The 16,893-nt window shown below is 44.5% G+C and overlaps 1 protein-coding gene across 3 annotated transcripts in view; it reads left to right on the forward strand.

Annotated features, from left to right (window-relative positions):
- Positions 1-16,893, forward strand: part of ADAMTS12 (ADAM metallopeptidase with thrombospondin type 1 motif 12) — a 292,155-nt gene that overhangs the window by 150,923 nt on the left and 124,339 nt on the right. For all 3 annotated transcript variants that reach the window (XM_082724445.1, XM_082724446.1, XM_082724447.1), the window contains 2 exons: positions 5,114-5,310; positions 6,019-6,102. In XM_082724445.1, the coding sequence (XP_082580571.1) occupies positions 5,114-5,310; positions 6,019-6,102 (281 nt within the window). The remainder of the gene's footprint in view (positions 1-5,113; positions 5,311-6,018; positions 6,103-16,893) is intronic.

Consider the following 16,893-nt stretch of genomic DNA (forward strand, 5'->3'; position numbering starts at 1 on the left):
AATGAAATGTACCATTGTCATTATCAAAGGGTGCATTTCAGGGGCCTCACGTGCATTCGCTTTGTTGCGCGGCCCCAGCCCTCCCTGTCCATCTCCAGAACTGTTTCCATCTTTTTGAACTGAACGTCTCTGCCAGTCAAGCAATAGCTCCTCTTACCACCACCCACCCCGCCCCCGCCCTGGCAGCCCTTGGCAACTGCCATCCTGTTATCTGTCTGTATGAATCTGACTACTCCAGGTGCCTCAGGTACGTGTAATCATACAGTCTTTGTCCCCTGGTGCCTGGTTATTCCGCTTAGCATAATGTCCCCAAGTTTCATTGATGTAGCAGGTGTCAGGATGCTGAATAACATTCCATCCTACGTAGGTGTATCACCGCATTTTGTTTATCTGCTCATCTCACGAAGGACGGAAAGACACTTTTTATTTTTTTGCAAAGATTTATTTATTTATTTTAAAGAGGGAGCGAGCCTGAGTGGGTGGGGGGAACAGAGGAAGAGAGAGCGAGAGAGAGAGCGAGCGAGAGAGAGAGAGCGCAAGAAACTCAAATAGACTGTGCTGAGTTCAGAGCCTGATGTGGGGCTTGATCTCACGACCCTAGAGATCGCCACCTGAGCTGACTGTGCCACCCAGGTGCCCCAGGAAGTCACTTTTTAGAATAAATCTAATAAGTGTTAGTACTATCTGGTTTCTCTCTGTCCCCTTTAAAAAATTGGAAAAAGTAATAGGTAAAATTACTTGCTTCTGAGTGATGCTCCCTTGCTGTTTTGCTCTAGTGTGTGAGGAGCCCAGATATTTTGTAAGGTGAGGGCAGGGATTGAGGCAGCCAGGTCGGTTAAAATCATGGCTCTCCCCAGTCGTGAAATTACATAGGCATAACTGAAAACAAGAGGAACTAAGGTTTTCACCTATTAATAAGCATCATATCTTTAGCTGCAAATAAGATGAAGGAAAACAAATTACACTTGTTACCACTCTGGCCTGTGGCAGGTATGTGCTTGGTGCTCCCACCACATCATAAGGTACTTCTTCCTTATAGCAATTCTGTGAGGCAGACTTTAGACAAATAATTAGAAGACCCTGGATTAATAACCAAGTATCTAGAGCTCTAAACCAATTCTGTGCAATAAAAATCCAATGTACAATACATATAATTCTCAACTTTGTAGCAGCCAAGAATAATAATAATAATAAAAGAAACAGGTAAAGTTAATTTTAATAATTTTCTTAACCCAAGATATCAGAATATTTATTTCTACATAATCAATGTAAATTGTTAATGTGATACTTTATTTTTTTATACTAATTCTTTGAAATCTAGAGTGTGTTGAATCCAAACTACAGTGAGATACCGCCTCACACCAGTCAGAATGGCTAAAATGAACAACACCAGAAACAACAGGTGTTGGAGAGCATGCAGAGAAAGGGGAACCCTCTTACACTGTTGGTGGGAATGCAAGCTGGTGTGGCCACTCTAGAAAACAACATGGAGGTTCCTCAGAAAATTAAAAATAGAGCTACCCTACGACCCAGCAATCACACTACTAGGTATTTATCCAAAAGATATAAAAATAGTGATCCAAAGGGGCACGTGTGGCTGGTGGGCTACGAATTGTCCTGGGCTTCCCTGGATCGTAATGTTCTTTCCAGTATCCCAGGAAATGAGTCTGTCTGGCTGAGTTCAGTGTCTCCCTCTGTACTTCATGCATCTCTAGTTCCGTGATGGAAATGCTGTTTCCTGTTTTGGAAGCTCTTTGCCACCACATACCTTCATAGAAGAATGGCTGGCTGCTTACCTAGAAGGAGTAATTCCTTTTCTTCCTCCATAATTTTCTATCTTCCCCCATCCTGGTCTCTTTGTCTTCCTTTGGGGAGCCAGAAAATGAATGAATAGATGCATTGTGTGAGATCTTTCTTAATAATTATGTCATTTACTGTGTGATTGCTGTTGCTAGGGATGCATTATAGATGGTTGGGGAGAATAACTTTTGGCTACTTGGTTGAAAGGACAAATATTAATGAGAGAACTGGTGAAAAGACTCAGAAAAATGCTGCTGTTAAATTATAAATTGCGAGGAAAATAAAAGTGAAGGGTCTTTTTTTAAAAAATTTTTTTATTTTTTATAAACATATATTTTTATCCCCGGGGGGGAAGGGTCTTCATCACATTTTTTAAAGTTTATTTTTCCAACTATAAAAGTAACATAGAAAACACAATAAAGCAGATAAAAGAAAAAAATTACCCCAAATTACATTTTCTGTTCTGAACTTCTGAGAAATCTGAGAGCTGAAATGGGAAGACCTTATTACTGTGCGGCTTCCCTCATCTGTTGGAGGCAAGAGAGGACCTTCCTCCAGAATAACATTTCCTTCAGCAAACAAAACTTGCCAGATTTCGATGTGTGCACAATTGTTGTTGACATTCTGGTTTGGGGATTGGGGGTTGGAGGTGGGTAGATGTGTTGAGAAAAATATAGAAGTTGGAATGAATGAAAGGTGAAGATTAGATTAGACTCACTAGAACCTGAATACTTCTCTTTGTTTTATTTAATGCCCTATGTGACCCTTCAGCCCCACAAATAGATATTAAGTGAAGAAATTCATATACTCGTTCAGACACATACCGCATGTCAGAAGACACCAGGCTCAGTGCTGAGTGTTGAGTTACAGCCCTACTATATTTACAAAATAGTGTATCCAACTTACAAAAATGTTTTTTGTAAAATAGAAAATGTTGCAGAGTGTAGAGTCTCCCTATGTGTTGTAAGAATCTGTTTCCTAGGGGCACCTGGGTGGCTCAGTGGGTTGAGCCACCACCTTCGGCTCAGGTCATGCTCTCAGGGTCCTGGGGTGGAGTCCCACATTGGGCTCTCTGCTTGGCAGAGAGCCTGCTTCTCCTCTCTCTCTGCCTACTTGTGATCTCTCTCTCTCTCTCTGTCAAATAAACAAATAAAAATCTTAAAAAAAAAAAAAGAAAAATCTGTTCCCTAAATAGTCTAAAGTCACTGAAAGCACTAAATACAGCATTTTTCCTTAGCCTTCTCAGATATCACACATTTGACAAAGTAATTCAAGGGAGGGAGAACTCAGGAAACATGAATTATAATCCCAGGGGACATTATATCTGCTGCAGTCATGGGCCACTTTGCTTTTGTGACAAGTGCCAAAAAGAGAGATTGCAATTTGCTTTTTTCTAGTAGAGGTCGCGATGATATATTATCATTGTCATGAACCAAAGGTAGGATTTTAACTATTCTCAAATGTAGCAAATAAATGGATTTGCTACTTAATTCTCTTAGCTCAAAGCTCTATGTTTCATTTACTCTCCAGCCTGGGTCATCCTGCTGGTCTGGACTGCATCGCCCTGAGGAGGAAGCCTTTCTTTACAAGGGAGACCTGATCTGTGTCTCAGTCATCTGTGTCACTCAGCAGTTATAAATCCCACACGCTTTCTTTCCCTTCTTCATCCTCCGACAGAAATGTGCTAATGCATTTCTCCCAATGAAGATCAGCATGGAAGAGGCAGCTAGGGGCAAAAGACAATGAAAAGAACCAAAAATTTAATAATCAACCAAGCAGAATAATGAGTCCCAGTAAGCTGAGACGTTGGTAGGACTCCAATGACAGCCTTTCCTTAGCTTAAGTCAGGAAATGGTGAATAACTGATGCCTTCGCCCAAGGCATCATGAAAGGCGTCTTACACAGCCTCTAGGTCCTCGGTGGTGAGTTCTCCATTTCTGAAGGTGTTTAGGAAGAGTTTATTCCTTCACTGTTACATTTTCATGTTGAATCTAGAATTCCGCCAGCTTATAAATAACTAGCTACCCTACAGTGTAAGCAGGGAATTCAGTATACTCTTTCCAAACGCTTTGGATCTTGGGACTTGTAGTTTCAGAGCTCTCATGAATACTTAATGTTCCAGGCTGCATCACTTAGGAAATACAGCTTTTAAGGATTCTTGGCTCAGGAAGGAACTCAGATTAAATGACTGCTGAAGCTTCTTCAGATGATAAGGATCCATCAATCTTAGAGGATCTTATGATTATTGTCGCCCTCGGCCCGCAGGGACGTCAATGAGCCTGGTATGGTGTTAATGCTTCATTTCCGTTTATTTAATCAACTTCCTTAGCTTATATACAGCAGGGTGACCAATAAGGGGCCAAGCAATAGGGAGAGCCAATGAGGGTCCTGTTACTATGCTGACTAAATTTGATACAGCCAATAACTATGTCCTCCTTTAGGCGGGCTTCACCAGAAAGTTCATTGTATACTTGCAGCGTATTTTGCTAGCAGTGAGCCAAGCGCCTTCTTGTAATGGTGGGGACTTTCCCGGCCAGAGGCAGTCCCCGACAATTATCTCTCTCTTTTTTCTTTCTTCTTCTTCTTTTTTTTTTTTTTTTTTTTTGGAACTACTTCTCCGTGTTTTCTGACCTCACACAGATGGTGAAAGTGAGCAAGCAGAAAGGGTTACAGAGCAGACCCGTGTATCCACACTACCTTTTGCCTTCTTGAAGGACATGCAGCTGCCTCTCCAGCTTACACGTTCTCCAGCTGTATGCACGTTTCCTCAGTGGGAGACTACAATGTAGAGTACATGAAAAATGCACAATTTTAGGGCATAGAAAACCTTGGATCTTCTGGACCTTATGGGCTGTGTGACTCTGGGGAAATTATTGAACCAAGCATTTTGAACATAAATTTTCCCATGTGCAAAACAGAGATAGAAGTACATCCCTCATAAACAACTTGGTGTTTTAAAACCTCGTGTTGCTTTGTGCATAGTAGGCACTGAATAATTTAGAGGAGGAGGAGAAGAAAATGTTTCCAATTTTTATCATAACACCTTTTGATAGTGAGGGACCTGTTTAATGAAATAGGTAATAATTATTTCAAAGAAGTACTTTGAACCTCTCTATAAGGTACAGATTTCCATTATCTTGGTCCTAATCATTCAACTCAGTCCCTTCCTCCATTTCAGACGTGTTTATGAGAACACTGCGTTCCTACATTGTTGAACATAAATTAAACCTACGGCCTTGCATCTTTAAAACATAGGTGGGTAGTACGTGCGAGATACACACTGTTAGCCCACTGTCTTCTGTTTAATGTTTAGATGGCCTTGCCACCTCCCAGAAGCCGGAGCGTCAGCGAGAGGAGTGGGAGAGGAGCCAGTGGCCCAGGAGAAGCCTGTCTCGGCGGTCCATCAGCAAAGAGCGCTGGGTGGAGACGCTGGTCGTGGCTGACACGAAGATGATTGAGTATCATGGGAGCGACAGCGTCGAGTCCTACATCCTCACCATCATGAACATGGTAAGTCAGACTGTGGGGTAGGGACACACAGACGGGGACAGGTGTCACCCTCCCAAAATAAGAGAGACCTGTTTCATTCCTTCCATATATATCTGAACCTATTCCCTGGCCAAGTGAGGAAGGATGGAAATTCAGGACCAATTTGTCCTGTCTCTTAAAAAAGTGTATCCTGGGGAAATTTGGAATTTATCACCCATTTTCTGCTAGGTATTTCTCAAGTGACCCAGTCCTTTTAGTTTGAGTTTATCTCACCACTTTAGTGGTTATCTCCTCTTTAGTGTTATCTCCTCACTCAGGCAAGGAATTAGAATGTGATTTCCTCAAGTTAGTTAGAATTGGAGTAGAGTTAAGGACCCCTGATTCCAGAACTCCCTTTTGTATTCTTGATGTTTCTGCCTTCCCAGAGAGAGTATTAGTCCTGTCAAGATGGGGAAAGGTATTTTCCTCCAGAACTGATAGTAAAAGAGAGAAAGAACCAGGTCAAGGAAAAAAAGTCGGTCTGTTACCTTAAAAAGGTCGCCTTTCAATATCATAGTGTGGATGGGGCCAGGGGTATCTCTCAATCTTTGTCATACCCCCCCCCCCCAGAATTCCTGACCTCTAAGGCGACATTATTTGAAGTGTATCACAATGCTGTTTTCCCCCTCCTCTGGCATTTATCACGTATCTATTTCATGTGAGCTAATGGTTTTCCCTTTCTGACTCTAGGTCACTGGGTTGTTCCATAACCCAAGCATCGGCAATGCCATTCACATTGTGGTGGTTCGGCTCATTCTACTTGAGGAAGAAGAGGTAAGGGGAAGTCTCTCTCCACTCTTCTGACCTATATCCTTATACTCCCTACCTTTTTTTAGGACAGCTCTTGATGGACAAGAAAGGGGACACGAGGAAGCTATTTAGAAGCCCATTGAGAAGGACAGTGATATTTCTATATTATTTTCTTGGGAATTTTGTGCTGTCAGGTGGGAGATGGAGAACATTTCTGGGAGAGACATCATTGGACTCACCTGGTAGTCGTTTAGTCTAGTAACACACAAATCAGATTGACAGCAGTGGCTTAGAATGTCCACAATGAATAAGACTAAATCATGAAATGGTTGTGTGGTTTCAGTAAAAGTTAAGAGGGACATGGACACGTTGAGCCCTTTATCCTGTTTATTTGCCTCTTGCATATTAATATATACCCCTCAACTCTGGGCTGTCTTGTCTCTCTGTCTCTCTAAGATTACCCTTGGAAATGGCATCTGTTCTCAGAGACTCACATGTCTTCTACATGGTGAGACTCGGTTGTTACCTCAAACCCAGACCTCTTCCTTACTTTCACTCCAGACTCCCATCCTGTTGCTTCCTTGCCATGTCACCCTGGGTGTGTCGGAGCCCACCCAAACTTGCAAACTCAGTTAGCCCACAGCGGCATTCTTGATGGCTGCCTGTCCAGATCATCTCAATTCTGCCACCACCCAGGCTCCAACCCTCCCTGTTACCCACCTCGGTAACCACATACAGGCCTAGGAGTCATTCTCGAATCCCCCTTTCCTTATCTTCCACATTGAACAGCAGGGTCTGCAATGCTACCTTCAAGAAGTTCTGGAACATACACGGCCCTCTTCAGCCTCATGGCGTAGGCACTTATGGTTCCCAATGCCCAAAACACCCGTCCCTTGGCTCTGCTGATGGCTGGCTTGTTCTCTGGCACCTGTCAGACCAATCTGTTCAAATGCTGCTTCTCCAGAGAAGTCCCAGTGACCATCCAACTCAAAGCCAACCCCACTTGCTGTTCTCCATCACAGAATAAAGTTTTCTTCCTTTATTTGTACTTCTTGCACAGTTCATTGCTCTTCTGTATATTTGTTTACTCTTCTCTTGGCTGTCTTAGCCACCATCATGATGTCAATTCCTTCTTTATTCTTGGCTGTATCCCCAGCACCTCACACAGTGCCTGGGTCATGAATGAATGAAGTGACATTCAATGAAGGCATGAACCCTCCAACCTGGTGAAATGCCTTTGCAATCTACTGACCTTACCCAGCAGTGACACATGTGAAGAATAGCCTCATTCAAGTCTGCCTCCTCAAGAAACCTGAGGTTAGAAGGCTCCAGGCAGGATTTACTGTTTTCTGGCCCTTCATGCTCAGAAGACGGAAAAACAATAATATCCAGACTCTGGATCCATTTTCCTTTTTCTTTCCCTTTCTATGCCCCACTTCCTGAATCACTGAAGGCATACATTGGGTATCTTGGAATACTGACAGGTGTATTATTTTCCTTCCTGTGAACCTTTTGTTATGAAAATTTTTCTAAGACTTAGAAACCAAGCCAGACAAAAGCTATGTATCTTTTCAATGTCTAACATGACCTGTCTGACTCTACGGGAATGCAATTTTGTCTGATTATTATGTGCTATTGAGTGGGTCCTAGACACAATAAAGTTAGATATGAACATGCAGAAAACTGACAGGGTACAAATGGTTTTTGTCTAGAAGAGGTAAAAATAATTCGTGTCTAATAGAGAAGATAACTCTGAAGGTTGCAGTTTTATTGGCCTGTTGACTAATTTTGTATCTAATTTAGCAATCTGATTCCAGCATTTTTTCTTTATAGTTTCACCAGCTAAAGTGGCATCACTTTCCTGTATCTGTCTTTAAACCAGCTTGGACATCTTGTCTATCTTCTTATTAATCAGTTAAATACATCCCTAACATGTTCACTGTATATTTTTTTATGAGAATTACATTTTTTTTAGCTTTGTAAAAGTTATACTTTGATACTTTGGAAGACAAATATCCACTATTGTGTAATAGTCTCTCCTATATGCATGCTTCACTGCAGAATGTGCAGAAGTTTAGGGTTTTCAGACAAAAAAAAAAAAAAAAAGCCAAGCAAAAACTTTTCCCCTCTGCAGTCCCTGTGGTAGTGCTAGTCAGATGTCAAAGTGTGCCTTCTGTGGATCAGGCCCCTGAGAACTCCACATCTCTCTCCCCTCAGGGAACAGTGCCACTTGGAGACTGTGGAAGTCTCCTGATCAGATGTGGGGGGCACCAAATATTGGGCGGCCCAGTTGGATGGAGGCCAGCAGTGTGGACAGTGGAAGAATTCACTTGAGACAGAACAAAAAAGATGGAAGTGTACAGAAACTCCTGTCAAGGAGCAGCAGGAAGGACAGCAAGGGAGAGACTGTCCACCACGAGACAGTGTGGGGGGCTGTAGTTAAGGAGGAAGCAGAGGAGGAATGGGAACATAAGAAATTTTTCTTTTTTGGTAACCCTGTCTGTGTTCAGTTACCTCTTGGTCAGCTGGGGCTTATGGGTCACCTATTGGGCCTGGCTGTATTTGAGGGATGGGGTGTTGCTGTAGGTTCTCTTACCTTAGGTATGTTTCCATTGTTCAGATTGGTTGCCTAGAAGCAATCTCAACAGAATCCCTTGAAAGAACTTGATTGGCAGCTACCTCTCTGACTCCCTCACAGTAATATTGTTTTTCTTCTTCCTGTTCTCTTTTTGCAAGAGGAGAGGCACAAAATGATTTGCTAAAAAAATGAAAACCATGACTGTCTTCCTTTTACTTGCCAAATCAAATACTTTGATACTTTGGAAGACAAATATCCACTATTGTGTAATAGTCTCTCTTATATGCATGCTTCACTGCAGAATGTGCAGAAGTTTAGGGTTTTCAGACAAAAAAAAAGAAAAAAAAAAGCCAAGGAAAAACCTTTCCCCTCTGCAGTCCCTGTGGTAGTGCTAGTCAGATGTCAAAGTGTGCCTTCTGTGGATCAGGCCCCTGAGAACTCTACATCTCTCCTTCAACCAAGCTCACATAGACTCTCCATGTGATACAAGGTCCATAATTGGACAAGAGAATTGCTGTCTCATCAAAGAGCTACAATTTGCAGTTCTCATTTTCTTGATTCCCAGATCATGACTCAAGCTATTCTTCACGTCCTTGACTAACGAGCGGCCCCAACCACAACGAGCAACTGTGATTCCAGCCCTGACATCAGGGTAGCAGCCAGAGGCAGAAAGTACAGTGTGAAGTACTGGGAGGGACTCCTCCTTTGAGCAAGGGGACCTGATTCTAGTCTCACTTTGCACTCATCCAGAAGATCACTTGGAAGAAGTGACATCATTGCCTCATACACCGTTTTTCTCCATCTGTAATTCAAAAGAGAATTATGGTATATTAACTGTATGTCAAACACTATGTTGGCTTCTGAGGATACAAATACGAGTATAAGTCTCATTTCCTGATTGTGAGATGCTTCAACTCGGATGCCCAAAAGCACAAAATAGAAAATTTCAAACTGAGTTGTCATGAGTATAATAAATAAATAAATAAATAAATAAGCATCCAGTCGAGGGAAGGCTAAGGTGGGTTTTAGAGGATGAGAAAGAATTAACTTGTGAGGAAGAACATTACAGGTAGAGGGACCTGCATGGTGCCTTTTGAGCATGTAAACTAGCATCTTACACATGAGGACACATCACTGTACACATCACTGATAATCAACCTCCAAAAGGGGGGCTGAGTACACCTGGCTGTGCACAGAGGAGACAGTGGACTATGCAGGAGGCAGGAAAGAAGATTGTGGGTCCCAATCTGCCCTGCTCCATGCACACCTGGTCTTGTTGCACACTGGGTCTCTCTGCTGGCATCATCACCGTTCTAGTTGTGGAAGTCAGAGATCCAGAAACATCCATGACACCTCCCTTTCCCACCCCTCATATCCAGTCCATCAGTAGGTATTGCCAATTTTGTCTGACCATCTGCATTTCTATCACTCAAATTCAAGATGGAGTCCTCTCTTCCTTGGGCTACAGTTGTGTTTACTTTGGTCTACTTGGATTCCTTTCAATCTCATTTTCTCATTGCAGCCAAATGGTAATCCAGTCATATCCCCCCTTCCTGGCACCCACTCTCCAATCCCCATCCCTGGATTAAAGTGCTTTTAGAAAATCACTAAAAGAATTAGTGCTTTTCTAATTCCCTCTCTCATCCTTACCATGCCCCTCTTGCCTTTGGAATAGAACAGTAGTCTTCTCTTCATGGTGTCTCCTGCCATGGTCTTGTTGCCCGGACTGTCTTCGCTGGGTTGACACCTTAATCCTTCAGATAGCAGCTCCAGAGTCAGTTCACTGGGGAAGCCTTCCTTGACCTTCCTGCCCAGCAAGATTCTATCATATAACTTCATAATTATATGATTGTGAAATTCTCCTCCATAGCACATATCACACTTGTAATTTCACAACTTTTGGTTTGATAGCCTCCCTTCATTAGTATGTAGGGCTGAAGGCCGAGGCTGGGTTTGGTGTTGCTCACCACCTAGTCCTATGGGTACATAATACATAAGGGAAAGTGAGTATGTGAAGTCAGCAGTCAGAGGGCAAAGATGAGGGTCAGCCATGGCCACGGTCATGAAAAGTCTTGTAAAGGGATAGAGCCCATATAAAGGGATGTGGGTCTCATTCTAGGGGAGCCTCCGGTGGTTCCAAACTGAGGGATAATATGGAGAGAAAGGCATTAGAGAGATGGTTCTAGGGCTCCGTGGAAAGTGATATGAGGTGGGCAAGCTGAGGCAGGCCCAGCTGGTAGGTCCTCCATTATGCCTAAGAAAAACTCCCGTCTTTCTTATTCTAATCACATCTGACAGCTGACATCATTTTGGTTTTCATTTCCTATGGTGGGTTCAAGAGAATTTCTGGTCAATAAAGTTCAGAAATTCTGTAATTTTCCATAGCGTGGAAAAACCACTCTGGATTGTCATTGCACTTTGAGATAAAACCAGGATAATCAGACATAATACTCAATTTGGAGCATTCTAGAGACTTCCTCAAAGACTAGGTGGTCATATTTCAGACCAGGGGAAACTGAGGTACCCAAAACCATGCACTGGAAAGACCTGTCAGGCATACTGAGACATCGTGGGCTGTGAAATCAACGAGTAGCTTCAGAGAGGAGGCAGTGTGCTCTCATTCCTGACCTACCTCCCTCCAGCCCTGAATCAAACGCTCGTTTTCCTGCGCTCATTTTCCTGTTATGACCCTCATCCTATCCTTTGAACTTTTCATTCTCCCTCAAAGACTTGGACACAGACTTGGCCTCAAGCCCTTTGCGCTTTAGACCAATTCATTCAATGGCCTCCCTGTTCCCCTTTTGGGCCAGAGGTTAAGGATAGGATGACTCCCCTCCTTCCCATTCCTGTGAGCAGTTGGCATCAGGGAGAGTTTCCCATTTATCATTAGTCCCTCCCCTTGCAAGCTGTAGGAGCTTGGGTAAGTTATATAACCTCCATTCTTTATTTTGTAAAATGGGGAGAATCATATCTACTTCCTAGGGTTGCTGTGAGAACCAGACATGTGAATTCCCGCATTCGTGAGCGTAGTATCTGGCTCCCAGAAACCAGTGGGTAAACATTACTTCCCATCGTCCCCTCTGAGGTCCTACCACAACCCCGTAAATTTGTTGCTGGTAGGCTCATTTCACAGAATTGTGCAGAATTGTTGGAGGAAAACAAAATTGGCAGGACAAGATTAGGATGTGAAGTATGAGACTTCTTTTAAGAACAGGCTAGAGAGAAAACAGGGATGCCAGTGAGCTGGGATGAGGCCGGATATGCCATCTGGGACAGAGCCTGAGGGCAGCAGGCTGGCTTGATTAGCAGCCGGTGGGCTGATAGGCAGGGAGTTGGCGACTGTCTTCACAGAGAATGAATTTCCCTCTTGGTCTCACAGTGATTTAAGGTTGGGTTCCCTTTTGTGAGACTCTGGAGTTAAAAAGTCTGTTAGTTTTGGGAATTCAGGGTGGTGATTTCCCCTGCCCCCTCCTTGAGAATTTTTAGATCATTAATGACCTATAAAATTGTGGCTCTTTCAGGATCAGTGTCAAAAATACTGGCAGAGAATTTGTATACTCATCACCTTTTTTTTTTCCCAGTTTCTGCATTGTTATTTTTTCTTTATCTTTTTTTTTTCATTTTATTTTATTTTATTTTATTTCTTTTCAGTGTTCCAAGATTCATTGTTTATGCATCACACCCAGTGCTGCATGCAATACGTGTCCTCCTTAATACCCACTACCAGGCTCACCCAACCCCCCAACCCTCTCCCCTCCAAAACCCTGTTTGTTTCTCAGAGTCCACAGTCTCTCATGGTTTGTTTCCCCCTCTGATTTCCCCCAACTCACTCATCACTTTTTTAAATCAAGAATCTTTCCCTCTGGTAGGGCACGTGGGTGGCTCAGTGGGTTAAGCATCTGCCTTTGGCTCAGGTCATGATCCCAGGGTCCCGGGAGCCTGCTTCTCCCTCTCCCTCTGCATCTTCCCACTGCTTGGGCGCTCGCACGCTCTCTCTCAATTGAGTAAATAAAATCTTTAAAGAAAAAAAAATGAATTCTTTCCACCGATCGAGGAGTTATTCCTTAGTTTTCATTTAAAGCTTTGTACTGCTTTCCCTTCTCTGCGTCCTCTCTTTTTTTCTGAGGAACCTAAGCCTGGCCGGCAGAGAATAATCACCTTATGTATTGAATCCCAAGCTCTACTGGCAATTCTCAAGGAAATGGATACAAGATTTTTTTTTTTTTTCATTATAAAGGGAGCTTATCCAGAGAGAACAATTTATAGTAAAAGCCACATTTTGCAAAATCATTTCTTCTCTCCCATTGGGGCTGTTTCTGTGCGCGGTTGCTGATTTCCTTGACGTCTTCTTGCGCTCCTTTCTCCTTCGGCCTCACGTACCCAAATGAGTAGGGAAGGGGAAGTGGGGAGTGCATTGGACTCACTTAAGAAAATGAGATGAGAAAAAAAATAAAACCAACAGTGGAAGAACAAAAAGGAAAAGCTATTTTTCAGGGGCAACATCAGTGTGGTTGGGGATTTGTCTTGATGAGCTCAAATAATTACGAGGGTGCTTCACGAAACACGTGTGGTCCAAGTCTCCCCAAATTTGGGGAGCCAGCATGACCCCCCTGCAGTTCTTTTGCAACAGGGACACTCTCAGGGCATGTGGTATTGAGGCAAAGCTCATTAATTAATGCCTCTTGAGGCTTCTGTGTTCAAAGGCATTCAAGAAACTAAAAGGGTAAGTGTTTCCTGGATTTAGCTTTTATGAGACTTGGAGATTAAGAGGCCAAGGGGGCAGAGAAAAATTGTACTCACTTAAAACCTGCCTGCAGAATCGTGACATTTAGTAGAGAAGTATTAAGGTGTCCTGATGACCTTGTCACTGAAAATGTGTTAAATGCCACATATTGCAGGTGGAAGTTCTACACAGCGGGGAGGTACCTAGCCACAAATGATCAGCGCCTTAGTTCCTTGTGCACTAGCTTTGTTAAAAAAAAAAAAAAAAAGCAAAAATTGACAAAAGCACTAGAGGAGGCTCCAGGCCCTAACATTTCGTTCCTCTCTTCAGTGACTAACCCCCAGGTTATTCCAGAATTGCTCTTGTAGGCGTGATGGGACGGGGGAAGAATCCTCCCCGTGGCTGCCATCCACATTTCTGCTCCTTCTCCTCTCCTTCCCTCCCTCCGCCAGTGGTCCCACTGCTCGCTTATCTCCACAACCTCGCAGGCCCAGCCCATGTGGAGACAGTTCAGCCTCAGCTGTCAGGGATCCTGACTGCTGGGTCCCTGTTCTCCCTTCTCGTCCTTATTGCTGTCAAGAGTTATACAGAGTCTTAGATTAGAGCAAGGCTCACCAGCTCTCCGGCCATGCTTCCGTGGATATGATGCTGGGAGATGGCGTGAGCCTTCCAGGTGGGGATGGAGGACTTTCCTCCTCACAACACGACACAGCACAGCACAACACAGCACAAGCTCGAGCTTCATGTCTGCGGCCGCCCCTCTTGTCCCTTTGCTGTGGAGACAGGGGCAGCCCAGGTGGATGCTGGGCACATAGTGGGCTTCATCTCGGCTGAGGAGTTCCAACCCAAGGAAACATCAGCCCTTCAGAGGTGCCTGGGAGCAAGCCTGTCAGCTTGTGCCCTAGAGGGAGCCATTATCCTGGACAGTGAAGAAATCTGCCCTCTTCCCTGGAGGGGAACACTGACTCAGTACACCAAGTCTGTTTCTACACAACATCCTTGGAGAAAGACAAAAGCTGTTGGTGTCTTTGCTCAGATGACTTGAAGAAACATGAGAGAGCCACGTGGACCTGCTGCCCAGCAGTTCCTACCACAGGCACCAGGATTATTATGACAGATGTTCGTTGTTCTGTTCTTATACTTCTGACCCCTTACCTTCCGCCTCCCTAAGCCACAGGAGATCTTGCCTCTTCACTGACTCACCACGAAGCCTTGTCCCCATGGGTGCTGCACTTTTGTCCAGCACAGTGGGCGTCTTCTTCACTTTTTCTCCATTCCTGGCGGGGGTGGTGTGCGGCCCCGGGGTGGGGTGTACACCTGCTGTGTGTCAGGCTTGTGCAGGGCTGAAGCGAGTAGGGAAATAAGCCTCAGTCCTTGTGCTGAAAAGAACTGAGGAGGAAAACGGGCCCACGGTCTGGCCATTCTAACCCCAGGCAGCAAGTGCTGTGAGCCAGCGGGGCACGAGATAAACGGGTGCGAACATAATCCAGAATGAGGTCAGGGAAGGCTTCCTGGAAATGCTCAGATTGAGTCTCAAAGGATTGATGCTGGGTAGGTTGAAGGGGTAAGAGAGGGGAGGAAGGCATTCTAGGTAGAGAAGCGGCTTGAAGAAAGCAAGGTAAAGGGGTGCCTGGGTGGCTCGTCGATTAACGGTTTGACTCTTGGTTTCGGCTCAGGTCACGATCCCAGGGTCATGAGATAGAGCCCCACATTGGACTCTGTGTGCAGCAGGAGGTCTGCTTGAGATTCTCTTCCTTCCTCTCTTCCTCCCCTTCTTCCCTTCTCCGCACTCTCTCTCTCTAAAATATATATATATATATATATTTTTAAAGAAAGGTAGAAAGAGCATGGTATATGGCATGACGGGGGTGGGGGATATCAACTGTTTGAATGTTGCTGGAACATGCGCTGTGAGGCTGCAGATGAAGGGAGAGCCTCCTGGAGGTCACACTCCGAGGGGTCTTGAGTCCTGGGTCATAATATGGGCAGACTTTGGTTTTGACCAGATCGGTCTGGCACCAGCCTGGAGAATGGATTTAAGAACAAGGAAGAAAGGGGAAGAGTTATGAGATGATGTGAGCAAAAGCCAGGCATGAAATGAAGAGGGTGTCAGCTCGGGCAGCTGGGAGTAAAGAAGGAGGCGAGGTCGACTAGCAGCACACGAGGACAGATGGGGACGTCAGATGCAGAGGGAAGAGAAGACCACCAGGAGGACATTGGGGTTTCGAGACGAGGCTGCTAAGCTCATGGTGTTTCAGCTGAGAGGAAGCAGGAAGAAGAGCAGGTGAATACTGTCGGGGGAGGACTCTGGGGATGCTGAGTTGGGGGGTCCTCTGGTGCCAGCTAGAAGGTGCCCATCACGAGATTTGAGTGCATGAGTTTGCCCTCTAGGAGAGGTTTGGGGTGAGATCTAGCTTGGAGAGTCAGGGGCATACAGATGATCTCCCCCAATCTGACTGTGATCGAGAGTGAACTAAGCTGTGAGCCCAAGGAAGGCTGAAGAAGAAGAGCCTGTAGAGGGGCCTGAGAAGTGGTCAGAGGGCAGGAGGAGGATGAGGAGCTGGGGGTCTCAGAAGCAGAGGGTTTCTTTCTGTGTTTGTCTCCTCCCCAGGGTGGGAGTGTGACCTCGGGGAATAGAAAAAAGTCAGAGTCATTCGTTGGCTAACTGATAAATCATTCCAGTTATTCAAGCAATAAGTTTAGAGAAGTTTTCAACAGTTTGGAAGCCACTCGTCCTGGATGCGTAGCTGCAAACCTGGAATGAAAGCCCAACTCTGCCAACCGCTGCTGTGTGGCTTGGCTAAGATTGTGCCCTTCTCTGGCCTGGGTTTCCTCACTGTTGAAGTGAGAAGATTGGATGCATAAAACCTAAGACCCTTCAGGGAAATGGGCCCTTAGTAATGATGGGAAAATTGGAGGTAGTGTTCCTGCTGCAACATCTGGAAAAGGACTCTGCTTTCCTCAGGATGAAGAAGAGGTGTCCTTGTGGACACTGAATTTGGCTCAGGTACTGGGGAGAGTGGAAGTTAGTAAACATTCCCTTTTCTTTAAATGAACATTCATGGATTGGTATCTAAGTCTTACAAAATGGTGAGTCTCGCCAATATTGGAGCTAAAATTGAGTTTTCCGATCTGGTGGTTTCCCATCTTGAGCTGTGTGCCCCACCAGGGCCTTTGTGAATCAAAGGAGAACATTCTAAGATGGGATTCTTCTGCTTCTGTGTATTTATGGCTATGTAGGGAACTTAACTGACACTTTTGTGTGGGTGTGTGAGTGTGTGGGGTGTATGGGTGTGTGAGCGTGTGGAGTGTATGGGTGTGTGAGTGTGTGGGGTTGTATGGGTATGTGAGTGTGTATGTGGGGTGTATGGGTGTGTGAGTGTGTGGGCTCTTCCTACCCACTGTCACTCATTGAACGTTTCCCTTTGAATCAAAACTATGGAATGTCATGTAAAATTAAGTAGTAACCCACATAGAATCATACTGAAAAGCGCTTTGTAAGATTTTCTGTTGC

The sequence above is a fragment of the Mustela nivalis genome (assembly GCF_964662115.1).
Source record: "Mustela nivalis genome assembly, chromosome: 3".
Taxonomy (NCBI): Eukaryota; Metazoa; Chordata; class Mammalia; order Carnivora; family Mustelidae; genus Mustela; species Mustela nivalis.